Source organism: Pelophylax lessonae, assembly GCF_965119305.1.
Source record: "Pelophylax lessonae genome assembly, chromosome: 2".
NCBI lineage: Eukaryota > Metazoa > Chordata > Amphibia > Anura > Ranidae > Pelophylax > Pelophylax lessonae.
Window position 1 is genome coordinate 617,526,927 of NC_138769.1, and position 18,080 is coordinate 617,545,006.

The following is an 18,080-nucleotide window of genomic DNA, read 5'->3' on the forward strand; positions in this document are numbered from 1 at the left end:
CTGCAAGTCCCATCTTGTACTGCTGTGGGTACTGCTGATGGGAAATGCTGGCTCCTGAGACACATGACAGACAACAGAGTGTGAGAAGCAGCGCAGTAGGAAGCATGCAGAGCTGATGCTTCCTGTATCTCTCCTCTCACAAGTGGTGCATTTTGATATCACTCCGCCTGTGACAGGACAAAGGCAGAACTATACAGGAAGCATCGGCTCCGTTCTGTCATAGCTGACAGACATCGCTCTTACCAGACATCCCAAGTCCCCTGCGAGATGCGGGAGTCTCCCGCATGCGGACGAGGCACTTGCGAGTGTCAGGGAGCCGCAGCCTGCTTGCGGGAGACTCCCACACCTCACAGGAGTCTTGGAATGTATGGCGACAGGACACCTGCCGCAGGGTAACCCAGGCTCCAGGCCACCAATTCTAGTCGCCAATGCGACCTGGCGCCTGGGGTTTGTCGAGCCCTGCCTTAAAGTGATATTTAAAGCAGCAGTTTTTTAGTAGAAGAAAAAAAAGAGGTTGTACTTGCCTGCTCTATGCAATAATATTGCACAGAGGTGTCCCTTGGCTCTTTGGTGGTTCCCAGCTGGTAATGTCATCTCCTGCCAAATACCCCTATAGCAAGCTGGGTGCTATGGGGGGCATCCATGTGGGCACACTCCCGAGGCAGGCTGTAGGTGTCCAAAGACACACATGAAAATATCCAAACAGGATATTGTGCTAAACCTGTAGGTAAATAAGAGCATTAGAATCTTTGCTAAGTGGAAAAGTGGGTTTGATAATAAAGTTGGCACTGCCTCCATCCAATACAGGCCCTCTGTGAACAGAGGGCATTTCCTTCCTGGGAAATTAACCATTAATCTAAAAAAAGTAACTGGGAGCAGAAATACTGCATATAACATTAAAGGAGAATTACAGCCAAAGCTCGTTTGGCTGTACTTCTCCTGTGGATCACCGGAGTGCACTTGTTTTTTGCTCCTGTGACCAGTTTTCAGCAGAGAGAGGGCTGAAGTCCCCCCCTCTGCTGATGTCCGAGCCGATCCAAGCTTGGGCGTCATCATGGCCATAGAGTCAGGATCCGGCCACATGCCTGGACCGGCACCCGGCTCAGCCTCTCAGCGAGCCGCTGAGAGCCTGAGTCGGCTGCTCCCGCCCTCTCTATGGCCCAGCTCTCAAGTGAGTGTGGGGGAGCAGGAGCTGTGAGAATGGAGTGATCGGTGGTGTTCGATGGCTTGGTTCTCAGTGTTAGAGGCGCCCAGGGACAGATGCAGCATTGGACCGATGCTGCATCCACCTAGATAGGTAGATAAGTATGAATTAAAAAAAACATATATCTCTTTTTACCATAAAGGGCCATACACACTATAAGATTTTCTGAAGACTTTTTTCTTCAGATTTACCTTTTTCTATGTAGTGCAAGGGCCTGCCAGATTGCATACAAATTGAAAGTGTTTAGGTTTGACCTCATATTATATGGTTTTGGTAAATCTAAAGGAAAAAGTCTTCAGAAAATCTTAGTGTGTATGGCCCATAAGTTTATAGATGCACCCCAATACAGAAATGATATTAACTTTATATAAGAAGATATTACTAACAGTACATACTGTGCATCCAAGGTACTAACAGGCAATATCAGCAAAAGGGCTTAGTAGGAGTCTTGGTGGAACCACATGTGCACAATGTATACATAAGTATTTATAGAGATCCCTCCAGATGAACGTTGCAGCAAAGTCCAGTTGAGGGGGTCCCTAAGGGTGATGTGGCATTTGTCTTTGTGTTAGAGACAACATCAGCGGTGACAGGCGTATCCCTCAACTGTTATCCAATGAGCCTGGAATGGGACTTCTCACCAGCAGGAACTGTGGTGTGGTACTGGAACTCAGAGTCAACCTATGTACTCTAGTACCTTCCTAGTAGCTTAATAGTGTCGAACAGTCTCTTTGGACAGAAGGACACATGACTGAGACTCTCTCTCTCTCTCTCTCATAGTTTTCAAAGATCCCATATAGTGCAAAATGGAGGGTATAGTCTTTCAATAATGTGATCCAGTGTTTTGAAACGGACTCCTGTCACCACACCTCGTGAGACCTCTCCCTAAGGATAAACACTCACCAGAAATCAGAGGATTACGAGCCTTTAATATCAAAGGCCAGGCCAAGCCATCCAAATCGATCTGCCCTGTCTCCTCTGACATCCACAGACCAAGGCTCCCACCGAGTTAACTCACCACTCCTCTCCTCTCCAGTAATATATTAAAGGAAATACAGAGAGCAATGGAGTCTTTTGAGCACATTTCCCCACCTGATCCCTTCTCAGTGGCTGCAGGGCCCTCCGGTTTTCAACCATCCAATGATGCACTGACGGCGGTGCTGGAGTCCTTTGTGTCCCGGGTGGAGATGGTTTTTGGGGCAATGGGCTAGAAAAAAGTGCCCCCCGCCTTCCCCTGCCTCACTGTCTCCTCAAATTCTGAATCTGATTCGGCCGCCACGGATGTGGGTCACTCTGCTGGGTCTGCAACCATGCACCCTGAGTTCTCAGGTAGTGAGGATGATTCCTCCACTCCTTTAGCCGCGCATGAAAAGGCTGATTATATCTGTGCGTGAGACCATAAAGATGGAGGAAGCTTTCACGTGCCTGGTTAGTGAGCCTGACGTGTAGAGGAGGCCTCCTCGTACAACTCCGGCTCGAGGACCACTGATAGTGAGACAGCAGCCACAGGAGCACGATGACGTAGGAGTGCCTGTAATCAGTCCAGGAGTTTACGTGGCCACAGTCAGCAGGGAGATGTAGTAGTGAACAGGCTGGTAGAAGGCAGCTGGAAGCAAGACTTGCTTGGCTGAAAGTTGTAGCAGGCGGGATAAGCAGGATGCAGGGTCAGATAAGCTGGGTCAGTAATGGTCGGGCAGATGGACATAGCCAGTAAACAGCACGATGGTCGGGTCACAAGCCAAGTCAGTACCAGGAGAACAGTAAGGCAGAATCAGAAGGCAGAAGCGAAATCCAGTTGACGAGCCGGGGTCAGGGTATGAAGCAGACAATCACAGGTTAGGGATAAGCCGGATCAAGATCAGAGGTCACATGAAATCTGGAACAATGCACAGAAGCTGCAGACCAAACAGCAATCAGTCCATGCAGAAGGCCAGTTTAAATAGGCAGCCTGACTCCATCATTAGGGACAGGTGCGGACATTGATGCGCGAATGGGCATGCGCCTAAGCTTATGCGTGCTCCCTAACCCACGAGTAAGAACGTCTGCTTGACCAGTTGCTGGTCTGCGCATGTGCATATGCACGCGCCTAGGAACTCCATCTATCTTATGGACCTGACTTCTCTGACAGACGCAGCTGAAGCTACGATTGAGGCGTCGGTTCCCTTTGGCACCCACAAGCCATCCAGAGCGGCAAAGGGGCTTCCTTTCCCCTCCCATTTTGACAGAATTGTCGCTTAAGAGTGGAAACGAACAAAACATCCCCAACATCCCCTTGTGGTCCCTAAGCGATTTTGCTACCCTTATGAGGAGTCCCTTCTTAAAAAGTGGACTGTTCCACCTAGGCTTGTGACGGTATCAGATTTTCATGCTGCGATTAATTGATTAAGGTTTTGCCACGGTATATGGTATTATCACGGTATTCAATTATTAAATTTAAATTATTACATTTCTACCTCACTTGAATTTCATTGCTGAATTTAGGGACTTTGGTTCACTTATGCACATTTTTATTATTATAGTCAGTCAGTCAGTACAGACTCTGTGAACCAGGCCTAAAATAAGTCATCAAGCAGTGTCTGGCCTACCTGGTGATGACTGGTCCTGGCGCTCGGCTCCAATCCGATGGCCTGGTCATTAAGGGGGCAAATCCTTGTGGTCCAGAAGTGGTTAAACCTGAAGGAGGACCGGTGTTGTTATTTATAAATTACTTTACTATTGCTTTTAGGTCTGGTTCACATGTATGCGGGTTGGCGGTTCAAATGTATGCGGGCGGCCCACATTTTGCACCATGCGACTAACCTGCAGTTCCTGCTCTGGCAAGCTTTCCGCGTTTTTTATATACGTGGGCCCAGCATTTAAAAACACAGTTTGCGTGTGCAACCACTGCAGGTAAGTCACATGGTGCAAAAGAAGGATGGATGTCATGGCCACTGCATTTTTTTAAATTCTGCATGCCTTTTTTTCAGCCAAAAATGCAGGCATAGCAGCTCAAGCCCATTCAAATCAATGGGCTGCTATGCCTGTACAAATGTGGGCCGCCAAGCCGCATACATGTGAACCAGGTCTAAAGCAATAGTAAAGTAATTTATAGCTAAAAACACCGGTCCTCCTGCAGGTTTAACCACTTCTGGACCACAAGGATTTGCCCCCTTAATGACCAGGCCATCAGAGCTGAGCTCCAGGACCAGTCATCACCAGGTAGGCTAGACACTGCTTGGTGGCTATATAATAATGTAATGTGGGCTGCTATGCCTGTGTATATGTGCTGAAGGATAGAGGTTTGTCTGAGTCTGTGATTCCAACGCTGTTAAAAGCTAGGCAATTTACTTCTAGGAAGATCTACCATCGTACGTGGAAGACGTACATCGTAGTGGGAGTCTCTTGGGGGTTCATCCTGCTCCTTTTTAGTGGCTTGGATCTTGACCTTCTTTCTTTTGAGCATAAAATGGCCTTGAGTACTATCAAGGACCAGGTGTCGGCCTTGGTGTTCTTCTTTCAACGGCCCTTGGCCACAAACTCCCTGGTGCGTACTTAACTTCAGCGAGTTTGGCACTTAAATTCTCCAGTGTGGTCTCCGTTTATGCCTTGGGACCTCAATTTGGTGTTCTTAGTCCTCCAGAAGCCTCCTTTTGAGAAACTTTGGAAGGTTCCACTGCTTGCTCTGTCTCAGAAGGTGGGCTTTTTGGTGGCTATCACTTCTGCGCGCGGGGTGTCGGAATTGGCAGCATTATAATGTCATTCACCTTACTTGGTGGTTCACAGAGATAAGGTGGGTCTTCGCCCCTGTCCATCGTTCCTTCAAAAGGTTGTCTCTGATTTTATTTGAATGAAGACGTTGTGTTGCCTTCCCTGTGCCCCAGGCCAAAACATCCAAAGGAAGTTGCTTTGCATGCCGTGGATGTAGTCCGGGCAATAAGGGTGTACCTGGCAGCTATGGAGTCTTTTTAGGAAGTCAGACTCCCTGTTTGTGCTTGCGGATGGGCCTCGGAAAGGGTTGTCCGCTTCCTCTGCGACCGTTTCCAGATGGATCAGACAGACAGTGATTCAGGCCTATTCCATCAAGGGTCCGGTTCCTTCTTTCCCTGTCAAGATGCACTCTACTCGGGCGCTCAGTGCCTCCCTGGGCTTTCCGTCATCAGGCATCAGCTACGCAGGTTTGCAAGGCGGCCACCTGGTTGTCGGTGCACTCTTTTACAAAGTTCTATAAAGTGGATGTGTTGGCATCTGCGCATGCTTCTTTTGGTTGCAAAGTTATGCAGGCTGCTATTTAGAGGACCTGGTCCTCTTTGAGGGTATTGTTTTTTGATAATTTTGGTTGCGCTCCTGTTTACCTGGTTGGCTATAGTTTTAGCTTTGGGGATTTCTTTTTCGCTGTTCCCACCCCTCATGTTGAACCCTGCTTTGGGATGTCCCAATGGTTAAGAATATCAGGAGCTGTGTCCTTCAATGAACTAAAGAGAATGGGAGTTTTGACTTACCGTAAAATCCATTTCTCTGATGTTCATTGACGGACACAGCACCCACCTCTCTGTGGAGCTGTAATTCATCTGACACTGCTTGTAACAAAACTGAGTACCTATAGCAGAGAGAGGGAGTATACCCCCCTTGGACTGTCTATAGGTGTAGCTAGACTTTTTTTCTGCTTAGTGTCTTACTGCTCTAGGGGGCAGTATAACCCAATGGTTAAGAAGATCAGGAGCTGTGTCAGTCAATGAACATTAGAGAAATGGATTTTACAGGAAGTCAAAAATCCAATTTTTTTTTCTTTGTGCTATAAAACCTATCCCATAAAAAATGTAAAAAATAGAATGTCTTTATCATCTTAGGCTAATATGTATTCTGCTACAGCCAGGCCGCATTCTGCCCCTCCTAACAGGCACCGTCAGTCAGCTGAAACCTCCCCTCTTACACGCTGTTCCACCCGTGAGTGTTCCCAGTTGGGCTGCCTTCCCACAGGGTTTAAAGGAGTTGTAAAGGCAGAAAGTTTTTTTTATCTTAATACATTCTATGCATTAAGATAAGAAGCCTTCTGTGTGTAGCAGCCTCCCCACCACTCCATAATACTTACCTCAGCCCTATCTCTATCCAGCGAAGTCCACTCCACGAGTCCCTCGGCCGCCTGGGACTCTCCCTCCTGATTCGCTGAGACTCAGCCGTGGCGCCATTGGCTCCCGCAGCTGTCAATCAAAGTTAGTTAGCCAATCAGGAGAGAGAGTGGGGGAGGGCCCGAATGGCAGCTTCGTGTTTGAATGGACACATGGAGCTGTAGCTTGGTTTGGGTGCCTCCATAGCAAGATGCTTGCTGTGGGGACACAATGGGAGGGAGGGGCCAGGATCAGTAACGAGGGACCCGAGACCCGAAAAGAGGAGGACCAGGATGGTCTATGCAAAACCAACTGCACAGAGGAGGTAAGCATAACATGTTTGTTATTTAGAAAAAGAAAAAAGACTTTACAATCACTTTAATGTGAGCTGTCTTGCATATTTTTAATACAAGTTCTTTCATTGCACTAAGACTGTGTGTGTTATTGCTGCCACACCACAATGCACCTCACCTACAAGCTCCTGAGAGAAAGAACAACTTCTGTCCTCCTGCTGTGAATTTGATGATGTATTGCTGCACATTGCCTGTAGCTTTCGAAGTCGGTTAGGCCTTGACCTAAAGCTTATTTACTTTTTGCTAACAATTTATGAGCATTTGGATGTCTGTAAAAAAACATAACAGGTGGCATTTTTATATTTGGGAAGTGTGGTATGGATTGTTCCCTTTCTGAAGGGAAACAGGAGTAATCTACTGTATAATCTTCTCCACAGGCTTTTTCCATCATCTATGCTCCCCTATTGGTATACAGAATATTAGTGCTCACATAGAATTTAATAAATATAACGTATGTTGGATATTCTGTTAAAGGAAACTAGTGAATGTTAATATATATGTATGTATTTTATTTTTTTGCAGATGATAAAAAAGGTAGATTTCTTGCAAGATTTATGAAACACAATGAAAGTGACGCTAGTGAAAGGTAATTATAACTTATAATGTAAAGAATATATAGATTCCGCACTAGGATATGTAAGGAATATAAGGGCTGCTGCCTACCTCAGATAACCCAATGGGGTATAACAATATGGAAAGGAAGGGAAGGTATGGTGGCCCTGCCTAGAAATAAAGTGTCATATGTGCAAAAAAATGGATATAGTGGCATAACCTGTAAATGTTTATATAAAGTGTCATGTGCGCTAAAATGTGAAACGTACAAGGATAAAGTGCAAAGGTGCAAATTGGTAAAATAAAAAAAAACAAAAACCCTCACTGATTATGAAATATGCAGTAAAGTACATTAATTATACAGTTAATCCAGTGCTAATAATAAAATATACAACAAATCATAAAAGATGTCAAGAAATATCCAAAAAAAAATATATATATTATAAAAAAATGCAAAGTCCAATAGTCCCAGTAATCATGCAAAGTACAAGTTGAAAATGTGCAAAAATATATGATATAATTTGATTGTGTAGAAATCACTCCGTGCAAGCAGGTGCAATCATGCTCCCCCAATAGGACCGCACTCACCAAATGGAGGTACCCCTGCAGGGGTCACAGGTATGTAGCCAACAAATGGAATTGGGCTCCACCAGCCACTCTTAATACCGACCAGCACAGATAGACTCTCAGCCCACGCTTGCTGTAAAAGTGGTTCCTGTCCCAGCGGTTAATATAAATGGTGGGTACTCCTCACGGCCATACAGGAAGAAGAGGCTTCATAGTGTAAATCCATACATAAAAAGCTTTATTAACCGGTTCCAGACCGCCCACCAAATATTTACTGTGGCAGGGTGGCCCTCCTGCACGAAACGATGTAGGGTTACGTTGGTCGCGAGCACCCTCCGTCCCCGCAATGGTCTGATTCGGTACAGAACTGATCAGTCATCAGGTCCAGGCCAATGATTTTTGGTCTGGTCCTAGCGATCGGTTCTGACCAATGGCAGACCAACCTGTGTCTGTGTTTTGTAAACACAGACCCAAGGTATGCTGCTCTCTCCCCCCCTTTGTGGAGCCCTTTTCGGTTCCAGCTTGAGAGGAAAGAGCTTCTAACTGTGAGTACACCAAGCACTACACATACACCACCTCAGATAGGCACATTTAACCCCCTGATCACCCCCCAGTTAACCCTTTCACTCCCTGTCACAGACAGTGCACACTATATACAGTATATACTGTAGCTGTTTTGCTGATTTCTGTAATAGTGTGCCTTGTGACTTCATTTAGCATTAGTGACTGTTAGTTTCTGTCCCAAATAGGTTTAGGGTACCCTCCACCCCCACCATAGAGATTTAACCCCCTGATCACCCCCAGTTAACCCCTTCATTGCCCTGTCACAGTGTCACTTTTATAGATCTTTTTTCTGATAACTATATTAGTGTCACAGGTGACATTAGTTAGCGTTAACGCTAGTTAACGTCAATCTAGGACAGCGTCAGATCCCCGCCGCATATTTAGAAATATAATTTAACCCTTTGATTGCCAGTGACACACACATACACACACTAAACACCTCCATTACTAGTATAGTGTCTGAATGGATCAATATCTTTGATCCGATCAGAACTATGCTGGGGTCCTCAATAGTTTCAGGGTTCCCAAAACGCAGCATTAGCAGGATCGGCCACGACACCTGCCAGCACCTGCGTTTAGCCCCATCGCCCAGCCAACCCCACCCAAGCAAGTGCAGTAATCAATAACTTACTGTCACTTCCAAAAACAACACACAAAACCGCAGCGTTAGCAGAGTCTGGCCTGATCTCTGCTAGCACTAGCAGTTTTTTTTTTCTCGTAGCGATTCAAATAGTCCTCGACAACCAGGTGCATTTTTACCTGTGAGCCACACTAGGTACCTAATAAATTTATTGGCCAAAATGTCCAAACGGGGGTACACTAGTGAAGAGGCCTACATGATATTAACCATGTCAGATGAGAGCGATGGGGAAGCCTCACTAGCAGAATCAGGTTCAGTATACGAACCTGTAGACAGCAGCGGCTCCCTGGCAGATAGCTCTGATGACGGAGTGGTCCCTGCTAAGGTCAAGCGTACCCGACCCCGTTCTAGAGTTGCTGAGGTGCAGCAATCGCAGGGTTCTTGTATGGAGCATAGTGTCGTTACTAGTGCCGCTCAACCTTCTGGTGAACTGGCAAGCACCAGCGGCCTAGTACAACCTGATCATAGACAAACCAGCACTGCAGTATCACTTGGTGATGTGGCGAGTCCCATAAGTGCAGTTAAAGCTGGTCCGATAGCTAGCACAAGTAGTGGCCTGCAGCCACCGAAAATTCAAAGACTGGTCCGTAGAGCCCATAGTGTCCTCCCTGATGCGCTGGAAAATCCTGATTGGCAGCCCATAGATTCTGTAAAATCCTTGGACTATCTTATTCCATATTTAAAACTTGATAAATGGATTGATAGAGGCTTGTTGTGGGGTAGATTAACTTTTTAATGGTACTACACTAAAAAATATAGCAATATTAAAACAAAGGTGTTTCTCTGAAAGTAGACGTTTGTCCTCTCTCACATAACTAAACAGCCCTTCTTTTCTTGTTTCAGGGATTTCATAGATGATGAAGAGTTTGAACAGGAAGGAGATGAAAAGGAACTTCCATATGACACAGAAGTGGCAAAATACAGCTTTTTCAAAAAAGTATGTGCTTCCTTTGATTCTAAGTAATAGTAATATTGTAGAACTGTGCTTCAGTAGTATTTGCATATATTTAAAATAATGTTACCTAGATTGCAGAGCATGTCATACTGAAGTAATTTCTTTAGAAGAGGATTCAATCTCAATAAAATTGATTCAGAATATTGGCTGCTTCTGCTATTTCTAGATGACAGGTACACTTTACATATAAATACCATTTTGTTAGGCGTGATCTTTTCTTTTGGAACATACAAATAATCTGACCCTTTTTTAATTAAACCTAAATAATTCAAATTGCTTATTTGTTTAACCGGAGAGCTATTAGGGCTCGTGCACATGGACAGTTTGACACACAAAAATCTGGTAGAAAATCCTGGTGTTTTTATGTGCCTGGGGAGCTGCAGGTACCACATGCAGCGAGTCATAGCAACTACTATATTGCCATATTCCCTGAATCCAGATTTTCTGCCAAAAAGCTTCAGTGTATATCCAAGTACAAATGTGTGCAGTCATGCACTTCTACGGCCGGCTGTATTCGCCATTTTCGGCTCCACGGATACATAAAAATGCATAGTTATTGCACTGGAGAGAGAGATTTTTATGCCTCAAACCATCCATGCGCAAGAGGCCTTAAGGTTAAGCTAAACTAGGCTACATTACATAAACTGTGCTGAACTAAAGCAATCTCCATTCCAAATATTATCTTTTTGACCCAGTGAACAAGTTTTGGAATCATGTATAAACATTGCAAAGGTGACATTCCAGGCATTTTTAAGTCCACTAGGAGTATGCAGCGAGTGATGTTGCAGCTTCACGTGTCAGGCTTTCTGTATTTTGTAAATGGTACAGAACAAGAACCAAACGTGTTTTTTTTTTTTTTCTGTTATTCTTTAAACTGTCAGCTCCACAAAACTTTACTTCATTAGTAGTACCATAGATGGCACTAAAGCTCTGAACCTCTTAAAACGGATGTCACTGACCTGCTTGAAATGGTACTCTCGGAATATTCCCTTGGCATATACAATTAAAAATATCCATTATCACCAACATCTATTGTTCATATAAAATCATGGAAAGGAGGGGTGGGGGTCAATCACTGACTTCATAGAGAAAGTTGAAATTCGGATAATAGGTTGTCGTCCTGGATTTTGTGCTAATGGGCACTTCAAAAAAATACTTTTACTAAAATGTGGCTCAACCAGCCCCTATGACACCTTCTATGCTGCTAATTACCCATCTTTACTACCGAACCTATGGTCACTTCTAGCAGCTTGGGACAATTCCCACTTTCATAGTTTGGAAGAGCGGCTGCAGTCAAAGTGACTTTTCTCCCCAAGTTCTATTTTGCGATTTCTCCCAATCGCAGTCCCTTCACATACTCTTTGGTCTATGCAGAGACTTTTCTTTGGCTTTTTTTTTGGAGTAATAGAAAACCTAGACGGAAGCGGGAAACTCTCTTTTGACCAATGCTCATGGGTGGATTAGGACTACTGAACATCTCAAAATATTATCGAGTGGCCCAGTTGTCTTTATATTCATAAGTTCCATGCTACTTTTTGAATCCCCTATTTGGGTGCCCCTAGACAGTGGTGTATTTAGGTTTTGTGCTGCCCTAGGCCTGACTAAACTTGTGCACCCCCTAATTTACATATGACCCACCCCTTCCTGTAAAGGCCACACCTCTTCCTGTTTATGACCCACCCTGTCATCTGTAGACCACAGACCACAACCACAGTCTATCAGTGCCCATCAGTGTAGCCTCATCAGTTCCCAGAAGGTCAGCCTCAGCAGTGCCCATCATCATACCATCATATCATACCAGGAGCTAGCGGTGTGACCGCTTTATGGGGGTGCCAGACTGATTTGCCTCCTGGACCCTGCCCTCCAGCCCAATTCACCCTATAAGACTGGCACTATACTAAAAGTGTAGCACAAGACGGCAGGGACCCTTTTTAGTGGGGGAGCCGGGAGGAGGCTGTTTTTTTCTCTCGTTAATGGTGCAGCTTTTTTGCTGCCCCCCTGCAAAGTGCTGCCCTAGGCCTGGGCCTTGTTGGCCTAGGCCAAGATACAGCACTGCCCCTAGAGGTTATGGAATGGGATTCGATATAAATTCATAATCTACCATTGATTAACTTGGCATATAGGCTGTCCATGTGTAGTCCTATATTAAAATGCACCATGCAGGTTTGGGAAGCACATAAATATTCTGCAGGGTTACAATCACCGAGCACCGTGTCACACGTTAAGGGTGTTGTCGGTGGACTATACAACTCATTTCGACAGCTTGAAGTGGACTTTCATATATTCATTTACACCATATGTTATTCTATGAGCGCTGCATTTTTTGTCTATAGTTTTTTATCACATTGTGGTTAATGCTGGCTGCTAATCTTTGAGAGCGCAGATATTCAACAATTTTATACAATCACCGAGCAAACCTCTCACCTTGTTTCTTTATAATCCAGCATTCGGCCCTGCTTTCTACTCCCCCTCCTGTTTTCAGATGTGGTCCAGGATGGTGGAGTTACTCAGATTTCCCACCTTGTTACCTGTAACTGCTTCCCTTGTCCTCCCCATATCACAGACACCCCCTTCAACTTGCCTCTGATCAGCAGCAATGTTTTGTGCCTCCTGTGGGTTTCGCAGGGTAGGGCAGCTCCAGTCCTCTTCATTGAGCCAGTGAGCCAAAACCTACTGCTTTTGCATTCTGGTTTCTTTATGGGACCTACTGCTGGAAAACCCATTTTTGTCAAATTCTTGCTAATACCCTCCAGTCAGTTTTTTTACTTTTCAGCGAAATAACACTGAGTTGTTAGTTCGGGTATATAGCCAATATTTTTGTAAGCATTATAAAATCAGAAATACAAGCGATAAGTAAATACATGAACATGAACTCACTGGCTTTTAACCTCAAATTTACATGAGAAGAGGCACAGAATAACATATTGCCCTTTTTGGACTCTATGTTACATGTCAAGGAGGTGATTGACTGGAACAATGAGAACTATAGGAAACGTACCCACACAGACCAGTATCTGATTTTTGACTCCCACCAACCACTGGAACACAAACCATGGGTTATTGTAACTCTGTAACATTAGGCCGAGATGGTAACAAGCACAAAGTCTATAGACAAAACACAGTCATCTCAGGAGTGCTTTGAATGAGTTACCTAGACCCATTCACAATGTCAAGCAGAAACACATGAACAGAAGGAAAGAAGCATTACACAATATTACATATTGTCGTCATTTGTAGGTTGAGTGTCAGAAATTTTTTTTTTTAATGCACTGAGACAGAAGCTTGTACATCCAAGACCCAACATCCATACACAAGCAAACTCACTATATTGAGTACAGTGTAGTGAGGAATGGCAAGACCTGTATATTGGGGAGACAAAACAACCTCTCAACAAATAAATGGCTCATCATAGGAGGGGTAATTTTACAGGTCAAGAGTCAAGTGACATCCTTTTGAGAACAGAGGCATGAAAGAGGGCATCTACATCAAACCGGAAGAAAAAACATAATTGAACAGCGTGAGGTCCTTCAGCAACATATGTCATCCACATTCTGACATTTTAACATCTCTACCCTGGTATTTTGATGATTCACACCTTCAGCCATGTAAATTTAAGAATTAATGCTTATGAAGCCTTCTTGACAGCAAGGATGGAATTATGTAACTAGAACAGGATAATTCCAGAATTTTCATACCTCCCCATCCTGTTCTTGGTCAATAACATCTGCCTTTCCATGGTGATTGGATTAGGGTGTGGGTGCTACCTTTGTGGATGTAAATGCTGAGGTATTTTCCTAACACTCGTTAGTGGAGACGTGGCTTGGATAAGCTGCAAAATGTCTTCAACAAAAAAGCCAAAGATCAGATCAACAGTTCATTTTCAGGACAGGTTCAAACATAAGCAGTTACTGGAGTGGAGAAGTAGTTCTTAATGTTGACTCTGTGAAATTAAAGTATGAGATATAATTATTATGTTTATGTATTCATTTTGTGTCATCATTTTAGGATGAAGAGATGGCCATTGTGGAAATACTCTGTTTTACTGAACAGTGTCCCTTTCCATTTAAAATATCTACAGTGTGTGGGATACCAGGAACGTCTCAGGTTTAGTACTTCATCATAATGCTCAGAAAATTGAAAATTCTAGTATTGCTGCTTTCTTTTGATTACCTTTTATTTGTACGCTAGAACGTTGGGCCAGTTATAGAAGCCGACTGCTAAGGGCTTGTGTGGAAAAAGCTTGGGACTCCTTTTCACACACATTAGTGTTTACTCACACATGTACGAGTCACAGGACTGTGGATTTGTGTCATTGATCCTTAGCCTTATTTTGTAATAGTTTAACCGATAATAAGGGTGAGTAATCCATGGAGACTAATTTGGTGTTCTCCTTCTGTAACAGGAGATTCTCCAATTCTGGGTGAGAAAATTTGGTTTTTGTGTGCCAGATTGGGTTTTGATTGTGCATTGTAATTAAAGAAAACTGAAGTAGAATTTACACAGAACATCTTATTCCTCTTGAAATTGAGCAAAACTCTTGCATTTTTGCTCATTGAACAGTTCTTGGAAAAAAGTAATGCCAATTGAGCGCCATATGATTGTGTCAAATATATTTGTGAATTCTGGTGAGGAGTTGCATCTAACTATTCTCAGAAGGGAGCAGACAGTCATGTATGTTCACTAATTACTTCAAGATAATAGAGATGGAAACTGGGGAACGCTATATGACACGTTCTGTAGGACACCCCAGGCACCTCTTGGTTCTGAAAGGAGGTATACAAATAGATCAATCCTTTCAAAATGTTTTATTGTGCTATCCAACAGAGGGCATTACAGAGGATGTATAAAACTTTTGTTAGGAAAGTGATACTAAAGGTTAATTTTATTTTTGTGTGTTAAAATGAAAAAAGAGGTTATACTTGCATGTTCTGTGCAATGATATCGCACAGAGCAGTAGCCTACCTCCTCTTTCACACTCCCCTGCCAGCACTGTCTGCTCCTTCTTCCTCTGAGTGCCCCCTTAACAAGCTGGATGTTAAGGGGGCACCCGTATGCGCACACCCCCGAGCAGGGCACACATAGACACACGCAGCACCGACAAGCGACGCCTCCACTCTCTTTTCACAGGAGTTTGTGTGACTGATAGCAGCAGTAGCCAATGGCTCCAACTGCTCTGAGTCTCCTGTAAAACCAGCAAAAGAGAGAGAAGTGGCGCTGCAGCAAGGACAGCACTGGATTGGTCAGATGAGTAAGGTAAGTGTTTAGGGATGGAAGAGAACAATTAGTGGGGTGTTTTTGCTGTAATGCAGAGAATGCTTTAAAGTGGTTAAAAAATCCTGGACATTTTTTACCTTAATGCAATCCCTGCATTGTGGTGAAAAATATCCCAGTGTTTGTATTGCCCACTCGCCCCCTTGTACACTTGCCTATCTTGATCCAATGCTGTGCCCATCTGTAGTGTTTCTCCACTCTCTCTGCTCTGCCATTGGCTCCTGCTGCTGCCAATCAAGTCATGTGAGCAGGGGTAGATATCAACAGCCTCGCTTGTTATCAAGCCCCTGGGTGTGCCCCTGTAGCAAGCATCTTGTTATGGGGGGCACACAAAAAAGTCGAGGAGCCTAGAGTGTCGGCGGGGGACACCAGAAAAGGAGGTTCGGGCCACTCGGTGCAATGGAAAGTATAACATGTTTGTTTTTTTATTAAAAAAAATGCTTTAACAACTACTTTAAGGTAAAAACATTTAGACTTTAGGACCATTTTAAGTTTAACTTAGTATGTAATTCAAAATAAAAAAAAAATTGTATAACCCCCCCCCCCCCTTTAATTGGCCAGATCTACCCTCATTTGTGTCTCATTCTCCCCCTCCCAGACATTGCAGTCAAAAGTGGGTTTCAGCAGCATAACCAGTTATTTCAATTCAAAAAGCAGTGGGCAGGACTAGGTGTGGGTAGTTGTGGGTTGATGAGCTATAGCAGAGGTCTCCAAACTTTTTAAATGAAGGGCCAGTTTACTGTCCTTCAGACTCAGGTAGGCCAGACTAGAGCCAATGAGAGTAGAAAATGTCCTAGTGTCCAGTGGGAGCAAACAATGCCGTACTTTTGGTGTCATTGGAGGAATATTGCCCCATCGTTGGTGTCATTTGAAGAAAGTCTGCCCTATCATTGGTGTCAGCACAAGGAATCATGCCCCGTTGCTGTTGTCAGTGGAAAGAATTGTGCCCCATCGTTATCAGTGGGAGGAATAATGCCCCATTGTTGGTGTCAGCAACAGGAACTATTCCCCATTGTTGATGTCAGTGGATGGAGCAGTACCCCAAGGGCCGGTTAAAGGCAAGCAAAGGGCCGCAGTTTGGAGACCGCTGAACTACAGGGTTATGAATCAGCAGTGACATTGCTGATAACCATGCCCCCTACAACATCTTGATGAGAAGGAAAGCCTACATGAGGGACGATGCTGCTTTGAATTCAATAGCTGCGCAGCAGCATTATTCCCCCATCACAGGAAGCTGCTCTCTGCAGACTGAAGACCGAGATCAACGGTGTTTAATAGCTCAGTTCTTAGGCTTAGAGCCAGCAGGGGACAGATGCAGCATATATCGATGCTGCATCTAACTAGGTGTGTAAAAAATGTTTTTTTTTTTTTTTTGATTCCCAAGCTTCTTTTTCAAGCAATTCTCCATTAACCATTTCTGGACCACCCCACGCAGATAGACTGCTGCAGGGCAGCCCCCCTGCGTGAAATGACTTACCTGTAAGTGATTTTGTGCACTGTGGCATGCGCACGCACCGCCAGTGAAGTGCTTCCTCTGTGATTGGACACAGCGGGAGCCAATCGGTGGGTCGGGCGGACCCATTTTTCGCCGGCACCCTGCAATCATTCTCAGGAGAGGCAGGATGGCGGTCTGTCTATGTAGACTAGGCAGACCGCCATTCTGTGAGAGGGGAAGATGGAGATATTGTGTTTCTGCTAAGCAGGATCATGGATCTCTGGCATTGCCCACACTGTTAGAAAGCACTCCCAAGAAGCATGTTTAACCCTTTATTCTCCCCTGATGTTAACCCCTTCCCTGCCAGTGTCATTAGTACAGTGACAGTACATTTTTTTAGCACTGATCACTGTATTGATGTCACTGGTCCCCAGAAAGTGTCACTTAGTGTAAGATTTGTCAGTCGCAATGTTGCAGTCCCACTAAAAATCACTGATCGCCGCCATTACTAGTAAAAAGAATAAAAAAATATAGTTGTATTCCATAGTTTGTAGACACTCTAACTTTTGCACAAACCAATCAATCTATGCTTATTGGGATTTTTTTTTACCAAAAACATGTAGCAGATTACATATTGACCTAAATTGATAAATAAATTATATTTTTAGATTTATTATATATTCTATTTATATATTTGGATATTTTTCATAAAGAGGGTAAAATAATGAAAAATACCATAGCTCCTCCTTTAAAACACACACACTTGTAAGAAGTGCTGAAGGAGTCATGTTCTATAGTGCACAATGTTTTATACTGCATACATTTGAGCAGAGAAGGAAGGAAATTGACTCCATGCTAATCATGCTACATTCTTACCACAAAGTCTTATTGTGTGTTCTATGTTTTTTTTTTTTTTCTTTTTTTCAATACAGAAAGAGTTTAGCTATAACCTGGTTGATTCTAGTGTGAAGGCCTGCAATAAATATGAACAGCGAATGAATGATCTGAAAAACAAAGGATTCACACAGATTAATAAAATTGAACCTGAAGCTGAGCTATTGGCTTCCCAGCCTCTGCAAAAGGTACTGGCTTTGTGTGTCTTAAAGTATCTGCATAAATACATTTTTTAACATTTTTAAAGTTCCTCCTTTAATATAGAGCAGTCCTTAAACTCCAGGCAAATGAATGTGAAGAGAAAATACAGGGATAGTGAGGGGATATCCCCTCAATGGTACACAGAAGGAAGAAAAAACTGACCAGCATTATAACCCCCCCCCCCCCCCAAACCCTTTAACTCTGTTGAAAGGGGAGAAAAGGTTATTCAGTTAAATTACTCACAAGAAGAGAAGCATAATGCTGGACATATTTATAATGGATATAAAAAGACTACACACCCCTGTTAAAATGCCTGGTTTCTGTGAGGTAAAAAAATGAGACTAAGCTAAGTCATTTCAG

General features: G+C 43.9%; 1 protein-coding gene across 1 annotated transcript in view; it reads left to right on the forward strand.

The window, feature by feature from the left end:
• Positions 1–18,080, forward strand: part of PARP4 (poly(ADP-ribose) polymerase family member 4) — a 351,198-nt gene that overhangs the window by 13,151 nt on the left and 319,967 nt on the right. Inside the window, exons 3-6 of the mRNA XM_082247633.1 lie at positions 7,164–7,227; positions 9,808–9,901; positions 13,925–14,023; positions 17,558–17,707. Of these exons, the coding sequence (XP_082103759.1) occupies positions 7,164–7,227; positions 9,808–9,901; positions 13,925–14,023; positions 17,558–17,707 (407 nt within the window). The remainder of the gene's footprint in view (positions 1–7,163; positions 7,228–9,807; positions 9,902–13,924; positions 14,024–17,557; positions 17,708–18,080) is intronic.